Below are 26571 nucleotides of genomic sequence, written 5' to 3' on the forward strand. Positions count from 1 at the left end.
TGCAGCCGCTAGGCTTCACATACTTGCCATTCAGTGTTAGCACATATTGCACATTTACACATACATTTTCAGCTACTGCTGGCGACACTTTTCAATAAGCAAATTTATGAGTGTTTTAGTTAATCTTGCAACTCTGTTTTTAGCTTTAAAATGAAACCCACATCCCTTCACATGAATACACACTTTCTAACACACTGGATACTCTGCCCAATTAACCACTAAAAATCCAAGCCATTTTAAAATATGGAAAAAATGGTTTTGGGGCAGCTTACACTTCTCTTGTATGTTTATTTCATAACGCAAATCCTGCCAGAAGCCGTTTTGTGGGTTGAACAATAAGCTGCAAAACAGATCAGTCAAAAATCATGTCAAACTGCTTTATTACATCTTAAATAACATTACATTTTAATATAGTATCTATCTTGCATCCAGCTTTCTTGAAGTACACTGACTTTAAAATTAAATACAAAAGGTGAAGAGGGATACAGGGCGTGGAGAAAGCTCTACAGAGTAGTTTCATGAGAGAGAGTAAGAGGGAATTCATCTTTTATGCCAAATCCAGGCCTAACGCACAATTACAGCACATTTTTGTACAGAATGTTGCAGAAAAAACAAAATGGAGAAAAGCTACTACTGCTGCTAGGAAGGAGCATTTCTGGATACAGTGAGAAGATAGGAAAGTTTAACAGAACAATCTGCTGTCCAAACACTGCTGCTTTTAACATTTTATTTGAAAAGAAAGCCAGGAAAACCTGCTCATTACAAAAATGACTCTGATCAGATGCAAAGGACTCATCCTACAAGAGGAACTGGCTGTGAGGAACTGATTTATAAAGAAGATGGTCTAGGTTCCCTCCTCCCACACCCCAGAATCTTTGACAGCGATTGTTTGAACAGGCTGTTTCTTTAAAAAAAAAAAAAAGTGACTTATCACGCTACTCCAAAACGTGCATAGCTTTGTACTTGAGTTCTTCATAGATTTATGCAGAGTAGCAACAATAAATGAATACAGCGACAATGGTTACAGTTTTTAAACAGGTTATTTCTTCAAAGAAAAAACATCTAAGGACTTAGTCCAATATGCACTTTTTAGCATTTCTACAGCATGCGATTCTAAGAGTAAACCCACCCAATATGGCAAACAATCAAAAAAGGTTTTTTTTGTTTAACTTAGAAAGTTCAAGATCATTATTTTCAAAACATTGATTTGTACATCATTTCATACACAAAGAATTGACTCAATACCCAAGTGTAGGATAGGTCTCTTTTGAAAACAGAGATTCCTGGTTGTTGAGACTTATAGGATAGTGTTAGGATATATAAACTGCCCTTTCAAGTGGACAAAACCAAAACAGATTAAAAAAATCAGTGTGGTGAAAAAGGGGGGAGGGGGGGGCCAGGAGGGACCAAGGATTGCATTTGTTATCCATAAAAGGTGAAAGGATTCTTTAAACAAGCATTCATTACCTTTTACAGCATGTGCTTGGTTACCTTACTGCTTAACATTATCCTATATATGCCAAGTTTTGTGCAACAATTATCTGTGATACTAGAAAATAAAATAAAAAAAATTAGGGACTAAATTTACAGCGTTAACAACCCCCAGATGCTCTGGGCTAGGACTCCCTTGTTTTGCTCAATTAAATACATAAAGAAATGTATTTAAAAAGGAAACTTGAAAAAAATCCTGCTACAAACATGACTTTAAAATTTGCAAGTGTGTGAGATAAAGTCCTTAACTTCAACTTGGAAACTACAGTGAAAGCTAACTGTTTCACAATTATGCTCAAGTTTATTTTCTGGTCATGCTTTTATGATAGTGTTTCATTTTTAAATTCTCAAGACAAAAAAAAAAAAATGGTCCCAAAAGGAATGCACAATTTCATTTTGCTTACAACACAGAAATTCTTCTTGGAAAGGTAATTGTGCTCTTCATTTCAGCAACAGGAGACGGAAAAGATCTTGCCCTTTGAAGTTGGGGAGGATGGGGGTCCAAGTTAGTATGGTTGGATTGGATATGCTATCGTTTTTAATTTTCAACCGTTGGAAACTTCTTCCAGTCATGGAGTCCGCCGCTCTTCTGACACACAGAAAGATTTATTAAGAGTTGCGCTTTGATAAACTGTAATCAAGTTTCAAGCTTTGCTCTCGCTACCCACTGAACGCATTTAGCCATTATCTCACCATTTTCAAGAACGCCATTTATTTACCAACCCAGATTCAAAAGGCCGTACAGTCATCCCTACCAAGAAAATACAATACGCCAAAAATAGTTCATCAAAAAAAAGTCATTGCATACGTTAAACAAATAGCCTTCTAAAAAACATATTGATTCCCAACCCCCCCTTCCTCAGTGACTTTCCTAATCTGGAGGATAAGCTTGCAGCATCAGTAAAACAGCACTGTTTGGACCTGGAAAAAAGCATTCTGAACACCAAACAAGGACAGCCTTAATTAATTGGATACCCACCTACTTCAGTTCCAGATCTTGAGGAAGCTGTCCCACGATCCTGTTGCCACTGCCATACCATCGTCAGTCACACCTAAGCAACTGACGCGGTTATCATGACCGGCAAGGACACCTATAAATAAGGACATACAATAAACATACTACATTATTTTGATGATTTTATATTTCAGTTCAAGTAACACTGAGGCACGCATGTTCGGATTAGTCAACATATACATTCAAAAACCCTGAACAAACACGGCTGGAATTTGTAAATGCTTTTGGTTTTATGAGCACAAACTCAGATATAACCGGGTCACTTCACAAGGGGGTAATTAAGTAAACGCATTACTCCAAAATTTTCCTTGTATATTCCGCACATTATGACCTTTACTGGTTTCTTGTGAGTTGTGAAATCACAGCCTTGAAAATTCTGCTGACAATGCCACAGCCATAAATACAGTATAACGATGCATTGCATAGCTCTTAGTATTTCCTCTCCATAGTGATAAAGCTCAGTTAAAATTTTACAAAATTTTTTCATGTGCAAAATCAAAAGTTAAACCGAATTATGTTATGAACACTAAAGCATTTTTCATCTAATTTTATCTTTCTATGTTTACAAGCACTTACAAGACTTAGACTCCTACATAAAATCTATTTGTCAATATGGAGATCTGTTACAATTCAATTATAGTACTATTAAAAAAGAATTGAGACACTAAACAGAAAAGTTAAGGGAGCCAACATTTTCCTCCGTCCCTTTTAATTTAACAGTTTCAAGGAGGTAAAAAGAAAACCTAATTATGTTCAAGCTCTTTCCAGTCCACAGCACTGAGCTAAGATATTCTTGACAGACGTAAAATTAATCTTTCTACATCAATTACACTGCTTATAGAACTCTCCTTACTCATGTTTTGGGTTTTCCCCCTCCATTTACTATTCTCTAATAGTGAACATGAATTAAGTCAGTTTTAGTTCTTACACAAACTAGTATGTTTAAGAATTAATATTTTTAACTGTGTAAAAATCACTACTTCATACACAAGGATTCTAGATGTTTGAAGACGTAATATTTCTGATATACTTTATAAAAGCAGTAACGCTGTATGAGTAACACCATTAATCTCCAGATCCTGTTAAATCCATACAAGTGTCTAAGCCTCAGCACGGAATTGTGCATTTCTGCAGCAGAAGCCAAATCGTAAGCGTTGAAGTGGATGATACAATCTCAGAAATTCAGTGCAATACAGAAGCCAGCTGCCAGAGCTAACACAAGTACCTAGGAGTTACCTAGAACTTACTGTGGAAATAGCATTAATATATCAAAATTCAGCCTACCATCAGCACTAGCAAGTGCTACAATTTGATAAAACAGAGAGCACCAAGAAGTCTTACACAATTTGAACTGAATACATAACCACAAAGGTGTTTAATATAGAATCAGGCAGGATAGAAGTGTCAAATCTGCTCAATCTTAAGTCTCAGAACATTTTAATAAGCAGTATACTTGCAAAAGAAGTTGTTTAAATCCGTTCTAAAACTTGGTAATAAGGTATCATGCTCCATGAGTACATGGACCGTAAACCCACATCAGTATAAAGAATAGTTTGTTTCTACAGGTAAGCAAGATCACCACCTCCTTCTGTTCTTTTTCTTAATGAAGGTCTTTCAAAGAAAAAATACAGGAAAAAACACATAACTGTTTTTACAGTACTTAAATACAGCCAATTGTAAACTAACCTATACATTAAGCAAGAGAAGTTTCTTAATGTGTCTCCATACAGGCTTATGGACCCATTTATGGTCTCAATAATCAAAGTAAAAGAATCTTGAGTTGCAAATATCAACACACAGATACCGCCGATTCATAAAATGCATTTCAGCGCTGAAATAATTGTGTTTGGCACCATTAACTCACAAATAGAACCAAATGCTATTTTACAATACGTGAACCAAACGTCCACAGTTTCAACTTCTCAGCACTGATAAAAACTATTGTGAATTTTGGAAGAAACAAAGAATAAAATCTGAGTAGTACAACACAGTTGCTAGAGACAGAAATTAACAAACCAAATGGAAACTATTTTGGTATAGCCCAGGATTATGTTTGTTTATATTTTTTCTACCTACAGTATATCTTCCCCTCAAAGCAATGAGTCGATGGCAACTAATCCTTTAAACTGCACATGGAAGAATATTCTGCTTGGCTGGTGGGTTTTGTTTGCTTTTAAAATCCACCTAGGTTAACTTTAAAAGCCTACACCACTTCTTTTGATAACAGAGTAGATCCTTATTCTCATTCCCTGTTCTGCTGAGGACAACAAAACATTTGTGGTCTAATTTATACCTTTTCTCCTTTTTTCTCATAAAAGCGTTCATTTTAAAGAACTGAAGCTAAACTATCTTAATCTTTAGACCATAAATTTCATATTCATTGTCTCAAAAGATAATCTCCACATGTGTGTTGTTTCGCTGGTTGTCTCTACAGCTACTTCTACAAGTAGCAGAAAGAAATTGTTTTATATAAATAGCAACATTAATGTTGAATTGCTTGGAACAGTTCATACATAAGCAATGCCATAAAGCCTTCAAAAAAAAAAAAATAGCCCCCCACCTCCAAAAGCTTGTTTTTAATGGCAATCTTCCTGTTCTCAAGCATCCAGTGTTCCCTTCTATCCTTTAGAAGTATTCCAATATATTTGTTAACATCATTAAGCTACTTTCATCACCGGTCATCCTAAACCAGATTATCATAGAGTTTTCAAGTTGAGACAGGGAACGTTAGCAGGTCTGTGCATACAACAACTCACACATTCAGTATGTCTCATTGTGTTTCTAATATTTAAAACCAAAAACGTTTACCTGCTCTATCAGCTTTCAGTGTGTCCCAGACATTGCAGTTGAAGTCATCATAACCAGCTAGGAGGAGACGTCCGCTCTTGGAAAATGCTACAGAGGTGATGCCACAGATGATGTTATCGTGTGAATAAACCATAAGTTCCTGATCGGCCCGAAGATCAAAAAGCCTGCACGTAGCATCATCCGAGCCTGTGGCAAACGCATTGCCATTCGGGAAGAACTTTAATGAGGGAGAGAGGGGAAAGGAAAAAAGACACATCATTTCAGGCTTGATTCCTTTGTCCCATTGAATATACCATTTTGTATAGACCAAGTGGGAAACGGAAGCAGCAGAGAAGAGTATATAGGTTTCTGCTACTGGGATATGAGCAAAAACAGTAACTAAGAGCACGTGAAGAAATACTATTTTAACAGCCACTGTTTCCATTTACCACAATGGATATGAAGTTGTATAAATTTAATGTACTTTCCCCAGCTACAAAGAGCTATTAATTAAAGAAAATATGCCATAATACTACATCACACAGCACATGCTTAAAAGCTGAGACCAGAGAAATAGAAAAATAGAAATTTAAGTCCCATGCCCTCTATTCAAGTCGATACATACACAGATAGCATTGATGTCCGACTCATGGCCAGTGAAGGTTTGCCGACACATTCCTTCTCTAACATCCCACAGTTTGGCAGAGGCATCACAGGCACCAGAAACAAAACACCGGGCATCAGGAGCAAGAGACAAACTCATGACATCTCCAGTGTGCCCAGTAAATGTAGTTGTCTGCTGACCAGTTTCTATGTCCCAGAGAGCGCTTGAAAGAACAATTAAAAAGACAAAAATCAACCCATTTATGCTCCATTGGAAGGACCAGACAGCAACTGTTGTCTAAGCCTGTTCATTATATCACTGCTAAAAAGTAAAACTCCATAAAGTATTAACAAAAAATATATTGAGAGTAGAAAAAACGAACATTCTTTGTTGAACTGTTTGGCTATGTTACAGGATAATTGTGCACAGCAAATTTTAAAAGCCATCTTCAATTTTAAAGTATTGGGGGGTTTAAATTAAAAAACAGTGCAAAAAACTTAATGACTAACACTCATGGCTATTTCTACACAAAGTTCTTGTGACACACCAATGACTATTGTCCAGTACTACTACAAGGTTGATTTAAAGCAGCAGCAGTAAGTCTATAGCATTTCTCATTTTTAAAAACCTCGCTGAGCATGTGTAACTTTGTGAATTATGTCTGTCATCTTAAAGCTGTACCACTTTCCCAAGACAGCAAAATCACTACTACAGTGATAATCAAAGAGTATAAATGTACGAAAGAACACTATCAACTTGCTAACAAGAGGTCTAAACAGTTAAGGAAGATTAAGCATTTTTAGTTTCTGTAATTTCTCAGTAAACTACACCCATCAGTGGCAGATTTGCACTAGGCAAATAAGACATGACTGTATTTTGATACTGTACTTTGAAGCTTGGCTGAACCAAAGTGATGTCAAGGACAAACTGTTATCCAGACAACTGCAGAGTTACTACAATAACACCTGAAGCAGCTGTAATCTCTTATAAAGAGCATAATTTTAACAATTTCTGTTTGGTTTTTTTCTCTAAAAAAAATGCAACCCAACCAACAAATACATATTTAGAAACATTTTTATATAAAACCCAAATGTATATATTCAATAGCTACTCTGAATCAGTGGAGTAATAGATGGGCATTCAAAGAGACTGACGCTGTGTGGGAGGGGTATTTATTAGCCAGCCTTTGCTATCAGAACTGCTGCTTGGGAGAGCTGTAATGCTTTTTAAGCACTAGAAAAAAAAATTCATTAGAAAAATCTATGAAATTTTACATTAGAAAAATCTAATGAATTAAATTTAATTTCATTAGAAAAATCTGTGAAAAAAGGTTGAGGTCTTTTTTGTTCAGAATCTGGTATTTATTAAGACATACACCTACATTCTCCTCAAAAACCCGTCTGCTGTCACCGTAGAATATTTTCTAGGAGCTCTTCTGAATAGCAACATAAACTAAATTCTGTATTACAAAAATCCAAACATGACTCTAAGTAATAAATACTGAATATTATACAAAATATTAAACAACTTTGAGAAAAGTCATTAGTCTAATACATTTATTTCTGAAATCCAAATAATTATAGTAAAAAAGAGTCCCATACCATGTTAACACAGAGAAGTAGGTCAGGCTTTTCAGAACATGGGCATAACTGAACAGCCAAAGCTAACAAACTTGAAAGACTAAGTTTTCCTTTACTAGTAAAAACATGACATATGAACAATAATTTAGTCTTATGGATAACTATTAGGTTTAAGAAGAATAAAGTTTCCTTCAAAGATACAGCTGTGAAAAGTCTTTATTAACAATCACGTCAAAATTTTACTGCTTACCAAGTGGTGTCGCCAGAGCTGGTAACGATTTGATTATCATCCAAGAAACGACAGCATGACAAGTATCCTGAAAACAAAATAAAAAGTTGATGCAGAAGACCAGAAATTACTCTTCACGTTGCATTATTGGTTTGCTTACATGTTGCTTCCTCCTCTCCTGAGGATGAAGCAAGAACTACTATATAAGCCTAAAATACAACACAGAATTTTTATATAGGAACCTATAATGTTCTGGACAAAAGGTATTTTGGCTCTTTACAGACCATACCCAATTGAACCACTACACTGGCACAGTGGGACACTGGTATCACAGCAAGTCGACCTAACCAAAGGTGTCTGTAACACAGAAGAAAATAAACTTAAGCAGCTTACCCAAACAGGGTAGACACAGGTTTGGAAATACCTTACCAATTTTTCTTTTGGTAGAGAGTGGGGAGAGGAGGAAGAGAAAGAGGGAGTAGCAACTCAAAAGCATGGAATCCACTGGCCAAGCTGGAGAGAAGTATGGAAAACACTGCACTGTACACACTAAACTTTCTTAGAAAGTGGATCTGTATCCAGGAGCAACAAATGCTTATGACCTCAACTGTAGTGTACAACTATTGAGAAAAAATAAACTGCATTCTTGGTCAGTACAAAGAACAGAGCATATACATTGGACGGTTCCCAACAGCGGCATCAAATAAGTTCATCTGAATGCTCTGAAGCATCTTTGTACTGAAGTACCACATGCCAAACTATCAACGTAACAACTCTGATTACAAAACTAGTCTGTCCTGCCAGCCACCTCTATTTCACAAAACACAAACATCTTCTGAAAATCCAAACTACAGCAAAACATGAAAACCTGTAAACAATAGCTTCCAGCTATAAGCTTTGTTCAATTCTGCAACAGAAAAGCAGCTCGTTGGAACTGTTCCTTCGAGAAGGTTCCACGCAAGCTGCTCAGCTCTTGATGTACTCCTTTGATGTCCCTTGTGTGACAGTGAAATTCTGCTTCTCAAGTTATGTAAAACTCCATGTTTTCCCAGCTATACAGTTTTTAACCATAAAGACCAGTAAATAACTAGAACATCATATAAATAACTAGAATACCATAGAAACATCGCTCTTTTTATTGCCAAAATATTTTTCAGTATTTTGATACACATATGGCCACATACTAAAAGCCAAAGGTCCCTGTGCTCCAACATCATTCCAATTTTCCCTGTGTCCCGAAGGGCAGGAGGGAGGCAGGGGAGAAGAGAACCTTCTTAGAAATCACTTTACTGGTCACATCACAGCCACTATCTGAAGGTCAAATCAACACTGCATTCTCACACCCTTAACTACACCCAGAGGGTACACAATTCTTCTAAATTTATGTAAATCACACTTTGTCAGAAAAACAGCTGAAAGAAAATTAAATAGCATTAAGCATACTTTAATTCACATTTAACTTTTTCTGCGTAAATATCATTAATGTATAATTATTTCTTTCTGAGTAACCTTATTTTCCTTCAATGAACCATCTTCATACCATTTTCTTTACTCTGTACAGTTAGAGGGTTGATCAGGCAGAAAACCAGCAAGACACAGAGCCCACCTGACATTTTCTGTAAAGAACGGTTAGAGGTTTTCTCTGGCGCCAAGCTGACAGCCTCTGGAGCAATCTACCTTTGTTCTGCTGTGTTTCGGATTACAGTCTTTGTGGAAACGAAGAGACCATAAAGATGACATGCAGCTTCAGAGCTGCAGCTTTAGGAGAAATGCCCAATTACAGTCCGTTCCCTTTCTCAGATTGCTGGAGGTGTTACTGGTGCCACAAGAATGCGGAAGACTACTGATGTGCGCAACAGGCTTAGTACTACGCTAGTACTTTCCAAGATACCAGAGTGCCTTCTAAATAGCCACTGTTTTAATCTTCAGTGGAGTTGCAGGAACCACCCACCTGGCTTTTCTCTGAAAAATTTTCCATCCCATTCACAAAAAAATAAAAATACAGTATGTCCGTTGTCAGATAATACAAAAAAGCAGTTCACATTTGTAGGTTACTACTGCTTATAAGGTGCTCATCTCTGTTTACTGTACATTCTTTAGGAAGTGAGAATATCTTCAGCCACTGAATTTGCTTTTAAAGCTACTTTATAACACTCAGTCTCTTAGTTTGTTCAGAAAGAAAAATTTTCAGCTTATCCCCCACACACTTAAAACACTAGCTTTTAAGCACCATGAGGGACTTTCCTGCTTCAAGAACTTTAACACCTGTGTTTCTACAACCCTTCTTACCCAAAAAGACAAATTTTGTGTCATCCATCACTACAAGAACTTTGCAGTTACAGTTTACATCCTAATTCACCAGGTAAAGCCTAAAGTCCACCTGTCTTCTCACCAATCACAAGGCAGCCCACCTTAGAAACAGAGACTGAAGGCAAAAATTAAGCTACTGTATTCTAGAAAGAAGGGAGAGGAGAAACAGAAGAGGAAGCAATGAGAACTCAAACCTCTGCAACTAAACAATAGCTCCCTCAGAAGGCAGCTGTCTCGCTTATGGAAAATTAAAACATTCTCATTACGCTTCTTTTGTTCAAAGAGTACCATCCTTAAAAAAAAGTTTTTAAAAAAGGAGGGAGAAAAAGCCATTTAAAAAAGACAGCATGCAGCGACGGTCCCACCTAAGAAATAGAGGCACACAGTGAAACATATCTTTTTAAGAAGGAAATTATATTTAAAGGATTTGCTTGTTTGTTTGTTAAATCTTCACTATGTGCTTAGGTAACTTAGATCATTCTGAACAGGCACTCACCTGTGTGACCAGCTAGTTCACGGCTGACACGTACATTCCCTTCACGAGTTTTCAAGTTATAAATGGAACAGATGTTATCAAGACCACCACAAGCCACGTAATTTCCAGAAGGAGCATATGCACAAGTCATGACCCAAGACGAACGCAGGGGAATAGCATGCACCTGAAACCAATACATTAATGTATTTCATCTGCAAAGCAACTGAGACAATAATTTACCATCAGGAAGTTTTTCACCTGTCCCTCAAGCCATACATTGTGTTTTTGTCAAAAGGACGAGAGGAAAACAGTGGAAGAAAAAAAGTCTTTGGCTGTTTAAGTATCGAACTATTTTGAGGATAACTTGCATATAGAGCTCGTCAGACTAAGTAATGACGTAATTAAAACCTCAGATTTGCCTTTCCTGAATCCAGTTTAATCAGCAATTTTGGTAGAAACAAAGTTATTTCATTTCAGTGCTCTGATTACTACTGCTTTATTATAGGTTCAGGAAAATATTGACTTCCAAGTACAGTCAGCAAAACTGCCAATTCCAGGCTTAGATGCCACGCTATGAATGAACAAGTAAGGAAATCGCTACTTTCACTGCCATTTAAATCCTTCTTTGTAAACCCATTGCAAGCAATCAAGCATCATATTTAAATAACTATCCCGTGTTTCCTTGTCATTCTGTGCTCAAAGAACTTTATTTAAAAATTATTGCAGCTAAACCTGTTTGGTCTTGTTAACTCATTGCATTCATCCTTCAAATTTGTTCATAACATCTTTAAGAAAGGGATCATATCCTTATAGATACTGTGAGATTTCATGCAATATTAACAGCCTTCCTACCTTTCTTAAGTAAGTAAACAGTAAAGATAACGGTCTGTTCCTTTGCTGCTACAGTAATCAGCGGTCCTGCAGCAATCAGCAGTTAAAAAACAATACCCTGCACTAAAAACACAACCAGCTGGCTTTTGGAAGTCTTCTACCAAGGAACTAATGGGAACATTCACCTTGAGCCATTTTATTTTACCATTAGGAAAAGATCAGATTCATGACAACTGTGTTACTTCCAAGGTGTGCTGCAGCTGCCAAAGGAACATCTGCAGACTAACATTCGAGCGCTTTCACATTAACTGCTTCCGGGTGCTATCTAGTCACATTTAATACTGTTTCAACACCAAGCTGCTTCCTACCTATAATTCCAGAGGGTTTGGAGTTTGGTTTTTGGGGGGTTTTGTTTGTATGGGGTTTTTTCACCTCTTTTGGGGCAAGGTGGTGGTGGGTTTTCTTTTTAATTCAATTGCTATTTCACTGAATCAATACTGCCAAGAGGTATGGGAGGAGGACATTTTTGCAGCTGAAGAGTTTTGCTCAAGTGCATTGGCAAAAGTGTTTTAAAGGCTATGATGAACTAAGCCAGGAACATTTCTTTGAAACATGGTAAGTTCCATGCTCCTGCGCACAACGGACTTAAGCAGCTCTGTCAACCTAACTCAAAGGGGCAACATGTGAATTGTTGCTTGCCCTAATAACAGTAATCATAACCAGTAAATACCAATCCCTGTCAATATGAAAGTAAAAGTAATCCTGAATTGCATCATGTGATTGCAGCCAGAAAGTGATGACCCATTATATATGTCAGGTCTTTCAATACTTAACTCTAGACAACAAATTACTACAGCTATGCTTAAATCTCTGACCATTCCGGTGCAACATGCTGATCGCTTCTTGTTCTCTGTTGATCAATTTCTCTGAGGTATCAAAACAAATCAAAACATTCTCTAGAACTAAGTACTTCATTGTTTTCCATTTGTGGTGCGCATTTCCATACACTTAAGACACTGCTATATTCTTTAAATGCAAGCATTATTGTTTTGGAGAATTCAAAATTTAGTCTATGGAAGTAATGCAGCCAAAATCAGGCAAGGTAACATTTCCTTCCTTTGTATTTACAATCGAATCACATAGCAACACATCAGTGAGTCTTACCTTGTTTGTAGTATAGCTGTCCCAAATTATAAGTTTGCCATCCTGGGAGGCACTAACTAGAAGCCTAGAGGGGAAACAGGAGGTAAACACAATCATTGCAGGAAGACAAGAAGGAACATCTCTGTGACAGCATTTGTCTCCACTGTCAAGGCCAAAGTACTTGAAACCATTTAAGTACAGTGCAGCTTTACCCAATTCAGCTCACTATAAAAATTATTTTGCAAGTACTCAGTTTCAATGCTAAATATTATGTAAATGTGTGATGGAACACCTACATGTTAACACATTCTGACTTCAAAAAACCTGTAGCCATGTAGCTAACATCTCAATCTCCAAAACTGTCAGAGAAAACTTGCATGAAATCAGCGCCTCTGTGTTCTACACAGGCTTTCGGATGCTTTCCTTTTTCCTATTTTTAAAACAGGAATGTAAGTTCTAAGGTGTTCAAAAACTCTGAATGAACGTCACCACTGAAATACAACGGACATGAAAATGAAACACAAAGATCTCTCTAACAGAAGGGGCAGCATTAGGAAGATTTTTACTCTAAATCAACACGACCTCAAGCCCCCACCCAGCAATCATGTTTGAAACATGGTGCATCTAATTCATTGTTCAGAGCTCTCTTTTGATGGATTTAAAGCTACATGGGGTATACTGACATGAAAAAAAATATCTGTATTTTCTCCACATTTTCTATGTTATTTGGGATAAAATACTTTGATACGGTATTCAAATTTGTTCTGTGCATCTTCTGGGCATTTCCAAGCTGAACAACACAATGCAATCATCGAAGTACTCCAGGCTCTTTGCATTTATTTTTTTTTTTTGTTCTAGGTTATATTTTAGAGCTGTCTTGAAACACTTTTGCCAAACAAGAAATTGAATCCCAATCTTTTAAATGAGCTATATGCCAAAGAGATGCCTGAAGCAATGAATTCTACATCTCTGTAAGAAATGAGCTTCTTTCACAGGCACAGAAAACTGAGGTGCAAAACACTAAAGTTTAACTGATAGTAACAGTTGCGTTCATTCTGATTTTTAAGTACTAAGCAATTGAGGAACTAAAAGTATAACACATCATCATGATGCATACTGCCTTCACCTTTCACTTGGCTATTTTGCTTTAGCATACTTACTGCACACATACACACAAGAGTTCATGCAGTTGTTTCATAAGGCACAGCTTGTTTACGCAGATTTGGTAAGAAGGTAACTTTCACATCAAGCTTCCTTCGAAAATCTCTACTGAGCAGAAAGAGGCTAGCTGTCACTTAGAAACTCTTTAGTTGTAACTTAAAAATTCCTAAGAGGAATTATTTTTTAATCTGTTCCTGAGAGGAAGCAGCAACATATTTTTTAACTGAAGTTTGAAAATTTACTGCCATTAGTTGCTATAATATTCTCGTAAAGAAAAGAGAATGAAAGCAGCTGATACTAGTAGCATTTAGTTTCCCTCTCACTGAACAGCAGTAGTTAACAGGAAGCATTTAAGGAAAACAGACAACTGATAATGAAATCTACTCAGTCTCCACAGTTCCTCAGAATTCATGTCGTACCACAACTCTATTTTTCAGGCAAGTAGATGAAGACTGGTATTTTTGGCACCAAATTTAGATTTGGATGACAAAAACATGGACGTTAAAGGAAAAAAGAGTGATATTAAGTGTTTCTGAATTCTCTTGGTTGTCTGAGTTCTCTTGGAATTAGTGGTTCCTAATGGTAGGAACAGGAAAAATAAGAGTCCTATGCACTCAACTTTCCACAGAACAGTGAAGCCACACGATCCGATTTTGTATCGCTAGCACCCACCTGGAATCAGTCCCCCAGTGCATTGCATAAATTTTAGCCAGGTGTCCCCGGAGTGTTCTTCTAGTGCGCATTTGAATTCTCCCCACTGGGTCAATATTGGCTGTGATCTGAAATAGGAATGATGCCGTACACTAAATTTTTCACTCTGTAGTTCCAAAGGTAACACATCCTAAACAATTACATTTAAATGAGCAGGCCAATGCAGACCAAAGCCCCATGTTTTGAATACTGACTGAGTTTGTAAAATGATGTAACTTTTGATTAGGCGATTTTTATGTAGTATGTCTTTATGAAATGAAGAAAGCAGCCTCTCTATTACATTTATAAAGACTCTCAGAAATTACTCTGTCTAGGTTGTATCTTCTTAGACTTCCAGGATTTCAGACCTTTGATCTGGGTTTTCTACTTTTATATAGATAAATGTGGTAGTCTAACATTTTTTTCCAGAAGGGTGGGTGTGGAGAGGTATATCAGACTTTAAACGTCTCCTTGCTTTTAAAGGATGAATTAATAACTCTTTCAGATCCAAATGGCCTTCCCTTTCAAGTACAGAATTATTAAATTCACAGTATTCCCAATTTATTTAACTTCTTGACGATAAAAGTAGTCTCTGGAATAAGCTAGTAGCAAAGTGAGGAAGTAGTCAGTTTAGCTGTCCTTAAACTGTTAAATTTAATATAAGTAAGTTCTCTAGTCTGGAGAGAAGTATGAATTAAAAAAAAAAACAAACCAGCCCAACACATTTCCAGTACTGTTAAGTAGTGCACATCACAAAAAATCCAAGAGTTTGTAAGTTTATTTTATGGATGTCTGGATATTTCTTACGTCTCCATGTTACAAAATTCTCTAGCAAGTGCATTTGAGCAAAGATCTTTGCTTCTTTTCAAAGGCAATCAACACAGCTTAGGACTCAGATGAACAGATAAGAAAGTTTCCCTGACATAAAACTCCTTTCATGGTGGACATCTCTTGTATTAACTAACACTGAAGCTTTTTTTCTTTCTTTTGCCATACTATCACCCTGGAAAATACTCAACATTGTGCTGCACATAAAAAGAAAGGACAAGATACGTACACTCAAATAAATATTGGTACTACTTTGTTCACTTGATATTTTAGTGACATTTTAAACTAAACAACTGATATTAATCACTTCTGTACCAGCTATCTTACATCAGACACACAGGATTAATAGTCAACATTCAAGCAAATGGACTGAAGTAGGTGACAAGAGTAAACTGATTCACAATATAGAAAAAAAAGCAAAGGCTTTCCACCTCTTCCAATGCCATAATCTATTTCAGTCTAAATTCCTACGAGATTTCTAGGAAAAACCCCACTCTCTCTCCATAAGATGTACTACAGAGTACAGATTTCCCTTCCCCACGTTAATGTTGGCTGAAGCCAAGCCAATAGGATCAAAATGTGACAGTACAGCAAGATGCAGAGGTATTAGCTCAGGTTCAGAAGCAGTTCAGACATAAGTGCAGCATCATGTGGAAATTAGTAAGTAGGTTAACCTCAGCAGTTCTTATGGCTCAGATTATCACAGTAACGCAACTGTACTACTACTGTATCTGTAGCAGAACCATGGGACTCCCCTGAATTATCTTCCCTTGAGCAGCAGACATGTGCCCTGAGTCACTTAAAGAAACTACTGCTCAAGGGTACTGTTCTCAGAAACTGGACAAACACAGCGTACTGATTTCTCGAAGAAACACCTAGAGGCAAAATAAAAAAATTGATAAAGAAGGCAAAAGAGATTCACTTGCACTTTTCTTATACCATACTTTCTTTTTGTAATGGAGACAAATTTTCATAATTCTTGAACTCTTAAATGCTTACCTGAGCCAGGGTGGCATCCGCACATGCTTTCCTAGCATCCTGCAACAGAAGAAAGTTAGAGAAATTGGAAGTAGTTCTGTATATTTCTTCATACTCAATTCAAGTAGATCAGGCACCCTCAAAACAAGGTTGAGAAAGCATTTCTGCTTGTCATCCAGAGAGGACCCATCCTAACTGCAGCATGAACATAATACACTGTCTGCTGTCAAAACACATTGAGCATTGAACTTCAAAGTTTTCTTCTGGCTCAGAAAAACTTCAGTAAATATCCATTTTCATCTAATCCACTTTGTGCATTATTTGTGTGACTATTATTTTCTAAGCAATATTAAAGACTAAACAGTAATTTCCTAAAGCATTTACATGTCCTTGCCCTTTCTAAATACCCACATTAACTTTGACATTGTGAAAACATTGAACTTAATGCACCATTTCTGTCTATCTCTGTTCTCAAGACACACAAACGACCAATCATCAGACCCACTGATACAATACATACTCTGATTTGGTTTTTCAGTTGCTCAGCCTCCTGGCGTAACTGGTCAAGCTCACTCATTTTCCTGTGCTAAAGGTGTGCTTCACTGCCACCTCTGAAACAACCAGAAATCTGAAAGACAGGTGACGATAATGAGAATTAATAGACGTCATAGATTGAAATTACTGGAGTAGACAAGTCCTTTCAACCATCTCAAACAGCACTTGAAAAAAAGGCAGACTGGTTTATAAATACTGCAATACAGGCGAAAATATTCCTGAAAACTCTTCAGAATAACACATTACCACACACAAACGTGCTTAGGTTTTTTCCAGCCACAGTTAGTAAAATATAATTTGGACTTACTCCTTTCCTCCAGGCCTCTTTTTTGCCTTTTTTTTTTCATTAGTGTTTTTCTGATTGTTGTAGTTTAACCCCAGCCGGCAACTAGACCCTTGAAGCCACTCGCACATACCCCAACCCCCACAAGAACAGTCGGGGGAAGACAGGGGAGAAAAAAGGGGAAAAGGGAAGAAAAAAAAACCTCCTGGGTTGAGATGAAGACAGTTTAATAGAAACAATAATGGAAAAAGAAAAATAATAATAACAACAATAATAATGACATAGGTCACTCTCACCACCAGTGATGGTGGATTCCCGGCCCCCAGCTAACCCCCATTTATATACTGGGCATGATGGTTATGGTATGGAGTATTTCATTGGCCATTCCATCTTCTGTCTATGCTTCTATGGGAAGCTGAAAAATGTCCTTGTATAGTGTAAACATCACAACTAAAAACAATAGGTATTATTGACATTCCTTTCACAGCAATCACTAGAAAGAAAATTAACTCTTGCCCAGGTGAAACCAGGACACCAATTCAGTTTTGTATAAGCTCAAATTTCCCAAGAGCGAACCAGCAGATAACGCTATGTTAGATATGAAAGTCAGAACTTCTCTGTAGGTCTTAAGAATACACACCTTAAGTATTTACTGACTGACACAAGCACTTGCAAAATGCTGTAAAAAGACCTATTACAAATCCTGTCTGTAACACAGCAGTTATGAGAAATGTTATTCTGATATCTGGATAACAGGAAACCACTCAACTCACAAATGTTGTTCGGGTATTTACTTGTTAATTGATAAAATGTGTCCCTGAGATTTCCAGACTGGATTCTAACGTCAACATGTTGACAGAATAAAATCAGTATTTTCTGAATGTTCAGTTGAGGGGAGCAGTTTGAGAAGCCGCTACCAACAGACACTTCTCCCCCTCTAAGACTCTATTTTCCTAACATCAACGAGCACCAAATTAGTAACACAGATCCCTCCATCCGCTGAACCCTGTAGCCAGCAAGAGAGGGGCTCAATAAAACATAACTGTCACTGAACACCCTCAACTGTTGCCTGTAGAGTTCCTCAACTATTGGACTGTTTTCCAGTATAATAAGTGTATAGATATTTTCCATTAGGTACAAAACTTATCTTTAAAAGTCAGTGTTCCAGAAAGATATTGTTGGCATTTTCACTAGCATTCCATACCTAGAACTCAGCTGTTTTTAAACTTTTTGGTTTTAAATCTCTGCAGCTTGATACCAATATAATATGCTGAAGAAACATGCTAATGAAGTTTCTCTTTTATTGCAGAACAAGATAATCGGTTCCATTTTCAAATGCTACATACAAAACCTGCAGTTTATAAATAAACACCGGCAGTATGTTTTTAGAACATTTTATTAGCCAGAATTGACCCTCTACTATTAAATAAAGCAAATGCTTTGCTAGCAGCTTTACATATTATTCCGTAAAGATTTAATCAGCTTATTTATCTTTGCAAGCATGTGGGTTTTGGCTATTTCCTAAAGCCCTTCCCAAGGAGAAAGATGAGGATAACTTCCAAATTTTTATCCAGTCACAGTAACAGAGAACTTACTGTGAAAGCAAATTAAAGCAGTAGAGCGAACATCACTGTCAAAAGAAAAGAAGTTTCAAAAGAGTTATTAAGACTTTAACATTCCCTAAAAATTGCTATCCCACATAACCAGGCTCAGCTCAGAGCTCTCTTCATAGTAGGTAGTATTCCAAACAGAGGACCTCAGGGAAAAAAAATAATCTCAGATCTTGTCATACCGTTGTTTATAAATTTATACTCTTCTCTGAAACCCAAAATATTTTGGAACAGGAATTTTAGTTAGCTTCTGTCTCAACATCTCCATTCACACAAGTTCAAAGCCCTTTCCCTTTATTGTGAAACTAGGTCTCTTCTTTCTCTCTTCAGGTTCCAGGGTCATCTTTAAGCCCCTTTAAGATTGCTTGTTCAGCTTAGTCCAAAATCCAGTTAAGACAAAACCCATCAAGAGTGTTTTATTATCCTATAACCACCTTCTTTTCCTTTTGAATGCTCTTTTGGTTCTCAAGATGTTTTGTTCATTCTACATGTAAGACAAAGCACACTGTGGTTGGGGGTCTCTACAGTTTTTAGCATGCAGTCCTGCGTTGTTCACACATGTTGTGAAACAGCACGCACTGCTCTTGTCATAAAGGAATTAAGAAACTCGAAAGACCGTTCTTGAGAATAAACTGCGAATTTTCAGATCTCTTAGCTTTTTGATATCCAGTTCTATTTCTGCTATTCTCTAAGTTAATATATAAGCCCATTTCCCACTAAGCAAATATCAACCCCTGCGGGCAGAGTACAAAGAATTTAGAGATAGCATCATTCCTGTTTCAGAGAAAGAAATCACGATCCAAAACTTAAGCGTTCTGCTCAAGGTCACAGCAACTCAACGATGGGATTAAGATAAAGATTTAGGACACCAGAATTCCAGCTGCAGAGTTACAGGTAACTACATTGAAGATTTACATGCAGCTTTATTTAAAAATATAATAAGATGAATAATCTAATGTCAGTCAAAGCAGACACGTTCTCCTGTAACATACAGTTTAAAATAGTGCCAATTTATTTCTGCCAGAATCTGTGCACTATGCAATAGAATTCTCTCGCATTTAAGTGAAACAAAACTTCTTTGTATGGAACAGGAAGAGGCCTAAGGAGACGGACACTAATCCTTGGAAAAAAGTCATATTGAGAAAGTTCACTTCACAGAAACTGAACCCGGTAGTTTCATTCTGGATTATTTGCATTCACTGAGTTTAAAACAAATCATACAAGCTTATTTCATGCTTGTGCCTTAGTGCTTAATACAGCATGCACTGACGGGCACTACTGGAAATGGCAAAGCCAGACGAAGCAGCCCAATAGTGTTGAGCATCTTCTGCAGGAACACAGTAGCAGAAACTTTGATACAGCCAGGTGAGAAGCTGAGAGGACGTAAGTCCAAGCTGATGGGATATCATAGCTTAACTAGAACGTACACATCTACCTTCACACAAATAAAACCTCCATTACATTTTTAAAGGTCTAGCACAGTAACTATATGTATACTTTTGTTACAGAAGAACCTCTCACATTAAATTCAAGACAGTACTCTGCCTCAGCACTTTGCCTCCATTCTTTTCCAAGTCCCACTTTATGCAGGGGCAGAACAACCCAAACTCCTTCACAATCTGTAAGAATTAACTAAACACACTAATGGAACCCAACCTCCAGAGTCATTTCCTAAATGCACTTTATCATACAGTTGGTCAGACATGCACATACGTGACCTGCCCTACCTACGGTGCAGCTAAGCTCCTGAAACGCTTTATTTGTGAATTCCACATCAAGACAGTCACTCACTAATGTTTTAAGGAAAGCTTCCTTTTAATGAACAACTTCAAAATGATTTACCAACACTACAGAAACCTTTACACCTACATGCAAGATACCGTCTCCATTATCATGGGCAGCAAGGAGTTCAAGGAACTCAGCAACTACTATTGTTAAAGCCGCTTCTATGGATCTCAACCTTCAGTCACTTGGCAGATAGGACTCCTTTCAATATGCACTGCATGACAATCAGTAGCTGAATGCACACAACCCTTGATGTCTTCTCCATCTGTAACATCATATATCCACATAAGTTCATACCTTGAAGTCAGATACACTTTTAGAGTTACAAGTTAGTCCCTATGCATTCCAAGCAACTCCAAACTCCAAACTGCATTTCTGACTGCATCCATAGGAATTGTTTAAACCCAATTTCCACATTCCCTTTGTAGTCTTTGTTGTTTCAACGTCAACAGGAAGTTCCAATTCCTGCCAACATGGCTGAACTCACTAACACTCAGGAAACAAAAATCCTAATGAAGCCAAGGGCATTAAAATATAGGAGTTGTCTGAAGCAGGCTAAAATTTATGGGACAACCAGCCAACCAACTTGGCTATTCTTCTATTTCTTTTACGCTAAGTCTTAGACAATTAGATTTATGGCAGAAGTGAGATCCGTGGGGGGAAAAAATAGAGTTCCATCCTTTTGTGTACTTTTCAGCTATACCGCAAGTCAGCAGAGCATACTAGTATCTAGCATTAAAAAAAAAAAAATATTTAAAAGAGCAAGAACAACACGTAAGGTCAGGAAAATGTATGGGAAAACAAATATGCTCATCACAAACTAGCACAATTTAATATCATGAAATATATTTTTGTTTCTTGGCATGTTCTAAAGGCATTTAACCCCATCTTGAAAGAAGGTTTCTAGAAGAAACTGTAAGCTTGATACAGACGATGCTTCTATTTCTAGAGTTTTGAAAGAAGTTACTAAATTTCTAAATCAAGCAAACCTCATGCAAAAAGTCACTACTCGAGTTCCACACTCCTTTTTTCCAAATTATTACCATAGCTGTGAAGAAATAGGTAGCAGCCAAACTCATGCTTACCTCACTTTCTTTTGAATATGTTACTGTGTTCTTGAAGGCAGGCTTCTCAAGAATAACACATTCACTTTGCTGAACTCGCTCAAGACCTTTCCAGAGGCTGAAGTGCTTAAGTGTCTCTGCTCTAAGCCTAATTCCCCTTAATCTTGTTGACAAGTATACCTTGCAGATAATTCTCTTCTTGCTAGGGACAACAATATGCGTACTTGCAAGGTAGTTTACTATTCTTCACTACTCCAAATGACCCAAGCATCTAATCTCTTCTTACAAGTTACCCGTAGAAGAGTCACTTTGTTCCTCTGCTCCCCCCCATAGGAAAATCAAGCATTGGCTTCACCCAATTTGTTACTCTCCAAATATGATAAAACTTCACAATTCAACTATGTCAAAAGGATTTACCATGTCACTCATCTCAAAGAACAACTTCTGGGTTTGTTTTTCTCTAAGCTACATGAGCTATATTCCTATGTAAGAGGAAAGTTATATATGTCCAGGCAGTTAATTATATGTTGAATGACTGCACAGAATCTTGGAACTAAATAAAGCCTTATAACATCTACAAACTTCCACGTGCTTCCTGCAAATGGAGATATACTTAGGATCCCAGTATAATAATTCTGATTTAAAGTTAAGCTTGCTACTCAGAAAACATTGACAGAAGAATTCAAAGGCTAAGGAAGAACTCAAATTCACGCATTTCACTGTTACAACTTTAATGTCCTTTCCAGGGCTCAAGCTGTTTATCCAATTAAGTCCAGTTACTGAAACCAAGGTATCTTTAATACCACCACATTTATATGTAGACTTATGCTTGCCTTTGTTGTAAGAGAAATGGGAAGAGTTGAATACAACTCATCCGAACATATATTCTTGGACTAAATATGATTCCTCTCTAAAATTACCTGGTAATAGCAATGCTTACTAAATAGTTTGTTATTTCATTTTCTCACACCATTCCTATTAAAAAAAAAAAAAAAAAAGATAAAAAAGGATGGAGTCTTCCATCCTCTCCTAAATAGCCCATCCTGTGATTAATCTCTACAGATTAACAGAAGAGAACACAGATTTGAAATCACAGCTATCATTAAGTCAAATATTTAGAACTTCTATCAATCCCTTGATGGCCAAACTTTGTTTGCTACAAGGTATTTTTACTACTCATTACTACTACCAAAAAGTACTGTAATCCCAGCAAGCCACTGTTGATGCAAAGTCTGGTAACACAGAGGGTTTAGAGTTATATTGTTAGTGTTATTACTCAAGTACAGTGATTTCATAAGGTTAGCCAAATCACCTTTCTCCCAAATGAATAGGCTGTCTGATATTTGTTCCATCAACATCTTTCCTGCTAATATGCATCACTCCAATATGTACGAAACAGCCAGAAGAAAAGCAAAACACATCATTTGCAAAACCAGAGCCAAAACTTTACAGCCTTAATAATGAGTTCACGTTATGCCTACCAGACAGTCTCATAGCAGGTCATCTGATTAAATGAAGCTGTGCTAATCTATTAGATACCATAAATCCTATTAGCAACATGCACACCAGCTTGTACATTTTCACAATGACAAAGGAATTATACACAATCCACTGTTAGTTCCAGTGTTTTGACATCATATTGGCTTTGAAAAGCTGAGGGGTTTTTTTATCATTTAATTGGAAGTACATATCGATTCCTATTTGAATTTTATTCAACAGAAAACAGAGTAAGAAAGATCAGAATTGCTTCTGGAACAAATTTGAGGTGTTCTCCATCCCATTTACATGATCCAAAAATAAAAGACAAAAAATTCAGGGGTGCCTTCTGATCCTGAAAGTACACACAAAAAAGGCATAGATAATTTTAGAAGTAAGAAATCACAGAAAAGGTATACAGGAACACAACATAAGAAGTGTATAGAATCACACAAGCTTCTGTGATACAAACTTTATTTGAAGGGAAAAAACCAACCCTGTAGAACATGGACCGAATAGCTCAAAGTCATTGGCTTAATACCCAGCCGTGGTTAAAACAAAGGTTATATAGAAAATAGGACAGAAAATACTGACAATATCATGCCACTGAGTAAAAGCAATGGTTTGTCTACACTGGGAACACTGTTCAGTTTCAGTTTCTGCTCCTTCAAAAAAGAACACTGGTGTCTACTGTGGTTGACCAAGGTAACTAATTAGAGAACACCTCAGAAGACAGGTTTAGAGAAAGAAATGGGGGACAACTTGCTGCTTGCTTTTTGAAAAACAGGTCAATATCTAGTAATTGAAAGCAACAAACTTAACGGAGCAAACACTTTCTGCACAACACATGGCTCACTAGTATGTTCCTCACAGCCTAAGGGGCTTCACAAAAGGCAGAACCATTGAAAGTTCTAGTCCGGAAGGTAATGAAGGTTTCACTGCTCCAAGAATATTAGTAATAATTAAGATTACATAGAATATAAACTCTGAAACTTTTAGGTTCTGTTTAAATAATACTGACACATTGAAAAGAACATTCTGACAAGAGCCACTTTGCTCAAAAGAAATTTGGCCTTCTTTTGTCAAACATGGCTGACAAGTAATTTTTCATTCATGAGAGAATAACTATTCTCATCATTTTATTTATTACAGTTCCCCGCCCCACTGAGATGAAACAGTTTCATCTATGGTCTCCCTCTGCTTCGCCAGTTCTATTTCTGAAAGAAGGCAGGCACTAACATCTATTATTTAGCAGGTTTCCTGGCCATTTTAAAATCCTTCCTGTTGACATAAGAATACACATGCTGAAGTAGAAAACAGGCACTTTAGGCGTGCACGGATTAACAGCTGAAAACCTGAAGTTAGCCACTTTTTAAAAATAGTATGAGTTTCTCAAGCATTAGAAAAAAGAAATTACCTTATTTCTGTACTTACATTTTCTCTCACTGCAGTAGAAAGCCAACTTCTGCTGTCAAACATGTAAATTCTGGAAAAAGAAAAACAACACACCAAAACCTGAATTAGTATCAAGAAGAATCAAGAAATAACACCAATTTCTTAACTAATCTAGCAGAAATTAAAATACTATCAAAGCACATACTATTTTTTGTTAGCTAACTTAAACAGCCGGCTTGTCTTCATGAAGGAAATGGGCATTGCTTTAATAATACTAACATAACCAAAAGACTCGCTCATGTCAAGAAGCTTTTAACATTCTTTTTCCAAAAATACTCTTGCAATCCTCAGATCATTAATTCTCCTCCCCTAGCGATACAGAACTCCATACTACTAGAGAGTTTAGGATTGTAACAAAACATTCTCTCACTCATACAAGACTAATTTTCACTGCACTATGAAGTGCCCCCCCCCAATCTGTATTTTCAAAGCATTGAAATTATTTCTGCTCAATATTGTTCCTGAGGTATGCTTGCTTTCTAAGCATAGTTAAATATCAACATATCTATTTTATCAAAAGAAGTTACATAAACCTCCTACTAACGAGCTCAAGTGAGAGCACACCACTCTTCTAGAAGAGTTAGGACTTCTAAATCACCAAACAGATTAAAAAGTAGAAATTGACACATTAAGTAACTCGCACACTTGCAGTCTGGAGGACTGAAATGATTTAGCACACAAATTGACTTTGTAGCAAGGTGAAAAAATTCCTTGTAAGAAATTTCGGAACAATTTTTCCCTCTGGCAGCACAAAGTAATAATTATAGGTCACCCCAAGATTTGAAACATTGACAACTGCTTATACATTCAAAACATCTGCGATCTGCCTCTACCACCCAGCAAGACAAGGGCCATGGGTGATGTCCGTGGACACCCGAGTACATCTTCAAAGCCGCTGCATCAGGACAGTGCAAGATTATTCTAAGCACAAAGCAAGAATGTACTGAAGCAAAATAATCTTAAATCAGAAAGCCAGTCTACAACTTCATATGCTTTGAACTGAAATGCTTACATGCAATGTGTCTTTCTGATTTTACAGTTCACTATTAGCTGGAAAATTTACAAACCACTTCAGTGTCCAGTATGGAGGTTAAGCTACTTAGGATATGGGTCATCCTCATCCAAGCTCATTTATAGATGAACAGTTTAATACTGTGATTACGAAACCATCACAGTGTAAGCAGTTTTGTTAGTTACTGCCAGAACAACACACTTTTAGACATAAAACGGTAACTCACACTTAAAGGCCAAACTCCACCCACCCCCAAAGACACAAACACATGACAGGACCATTTTAAATTCTGAAAAAAGATCAGCTATATTCAAACTTTCAGAAGTCTTTACAGAAAAATTTGCCCCCACTGCAGAGATAATGAAATCTAATGAAATTCTGAAAGAATTACCTGAAATGTAAACAAGTAAAATTATGCCGGAACACTAACAGCACACAGAATACACAATAGCAAAGGCCAAAACACACACCATTATTGTCCTGTGCTGCACCCTCATTAATGCAGGAGAGGTGTTGCAGATTTCATATGCCTTCTGCAAAAAAGAAAAACAAAAACAAAACAAAAAAGCTACTTTAACCAGCCTGCAAGAAGAGTAAGGAAGCATAACAGCAAACTTTTCCATAAAGTTTAGTGTATTTTTCAAACCGGGTTAAGTGTTCAGTTCGGTATGCCGAAAGCATCCTGCGATGCCTGCAAAATGCAATCCTGGCAACTGAGATATTTTCAATTCTACATTAAAAACAGAGCTCATTTAAGAACAAAAGTAGACAAGCTACTTAAGAAAAGAGATCTGCATTGCCGCAAGCCTCCCTTTTTAGCTAAAATGTAGCCTGGTAAAAGCAACGTGAAAATTACAGGCCAACTCATTCATGGCACCACAGTACTGATTCAGCAAAGAAAGAGTTCCTCTAACAACCTTCAAACACTCTGCCTTAGTCAGCCCTTCTAACCCTGCCTGGCTGAGAGCTTGAGGGTCTCAACATCAAGAACTGGGTTTCTAAAACAGGAGGGAACAAAAAGTACCACAGAATACTTTAAGCATGGTTCAAGCGGTTAAACCATTCTACCAAAGCAGCTGGAGGGCAGCCAGCCCTGCACACGGTTGGTGTCCCCACATTCCCGCAGCCTTCTGCTCCGAGTAAAGCAGCGGACCAGTTTGGACGAAAAACTAAGAGTAACTCCAGAAGGCAAAGGCATCGCTCTTTCTG

The 26571-nt window shown here is 37.1% G+C and overlaps 1 protein-coding gene across 1 annotated transcript; it reads right to left on the reverse strand.

Moving 5' to 3' along the window:
• Positions 1-363: 363 nt before the first annotated feature.
• On the reverse strand, positions 364-25892 carry GNB1 (guanine nucleotide binding protein (G protein), beta polypeptide 1). The gene is made up of 12 exons (XM_009889610.1): positions 25833-25892; positions 24330-24381; positions 16643-16750; positions 16144-16182; positions 14299-14405; positions 12487-12550; positions 10513-10675; positions 7728-7794; positions 5919-6120; positions 5315-5531; positions 2475-2582; positions 364-2080 (listed from the first exon to the last, which is right to left on the reverse strand). The coding sequence occupies exons 3-11, from the start codon at positions 16697-16699 to the stop codon at positions 2476-2478; spliced, it is 1023 nt and encodes a 340-aa protein (XP_009887912.1). The 5' UTR covers positions 16700-16750; positions 24330-24381; positions 25833-25892; the 3' UTR covers positions 364-2080; position 2475.
• Between the last annotated feature and the right edge of the window lie 679 nt (positions 25893-26571).

This window comes from Charadrius vociferus, unplaced genomic scaffold (genome assembly GCF_000708025.1).
Source record: "Charadrius vociferus isolate BGI_N301 unplaced genomic scaffold, ASM70802v2 scaffold477, whole genome shotgun sequence".
Classification (NCBI taxonomy): domain Eukaryota; kingdom Metazoa; phylum Chordata; class Aves; order Charadriiformes; family Charadriidae; genus Charadrius; species Charadrius vociferus.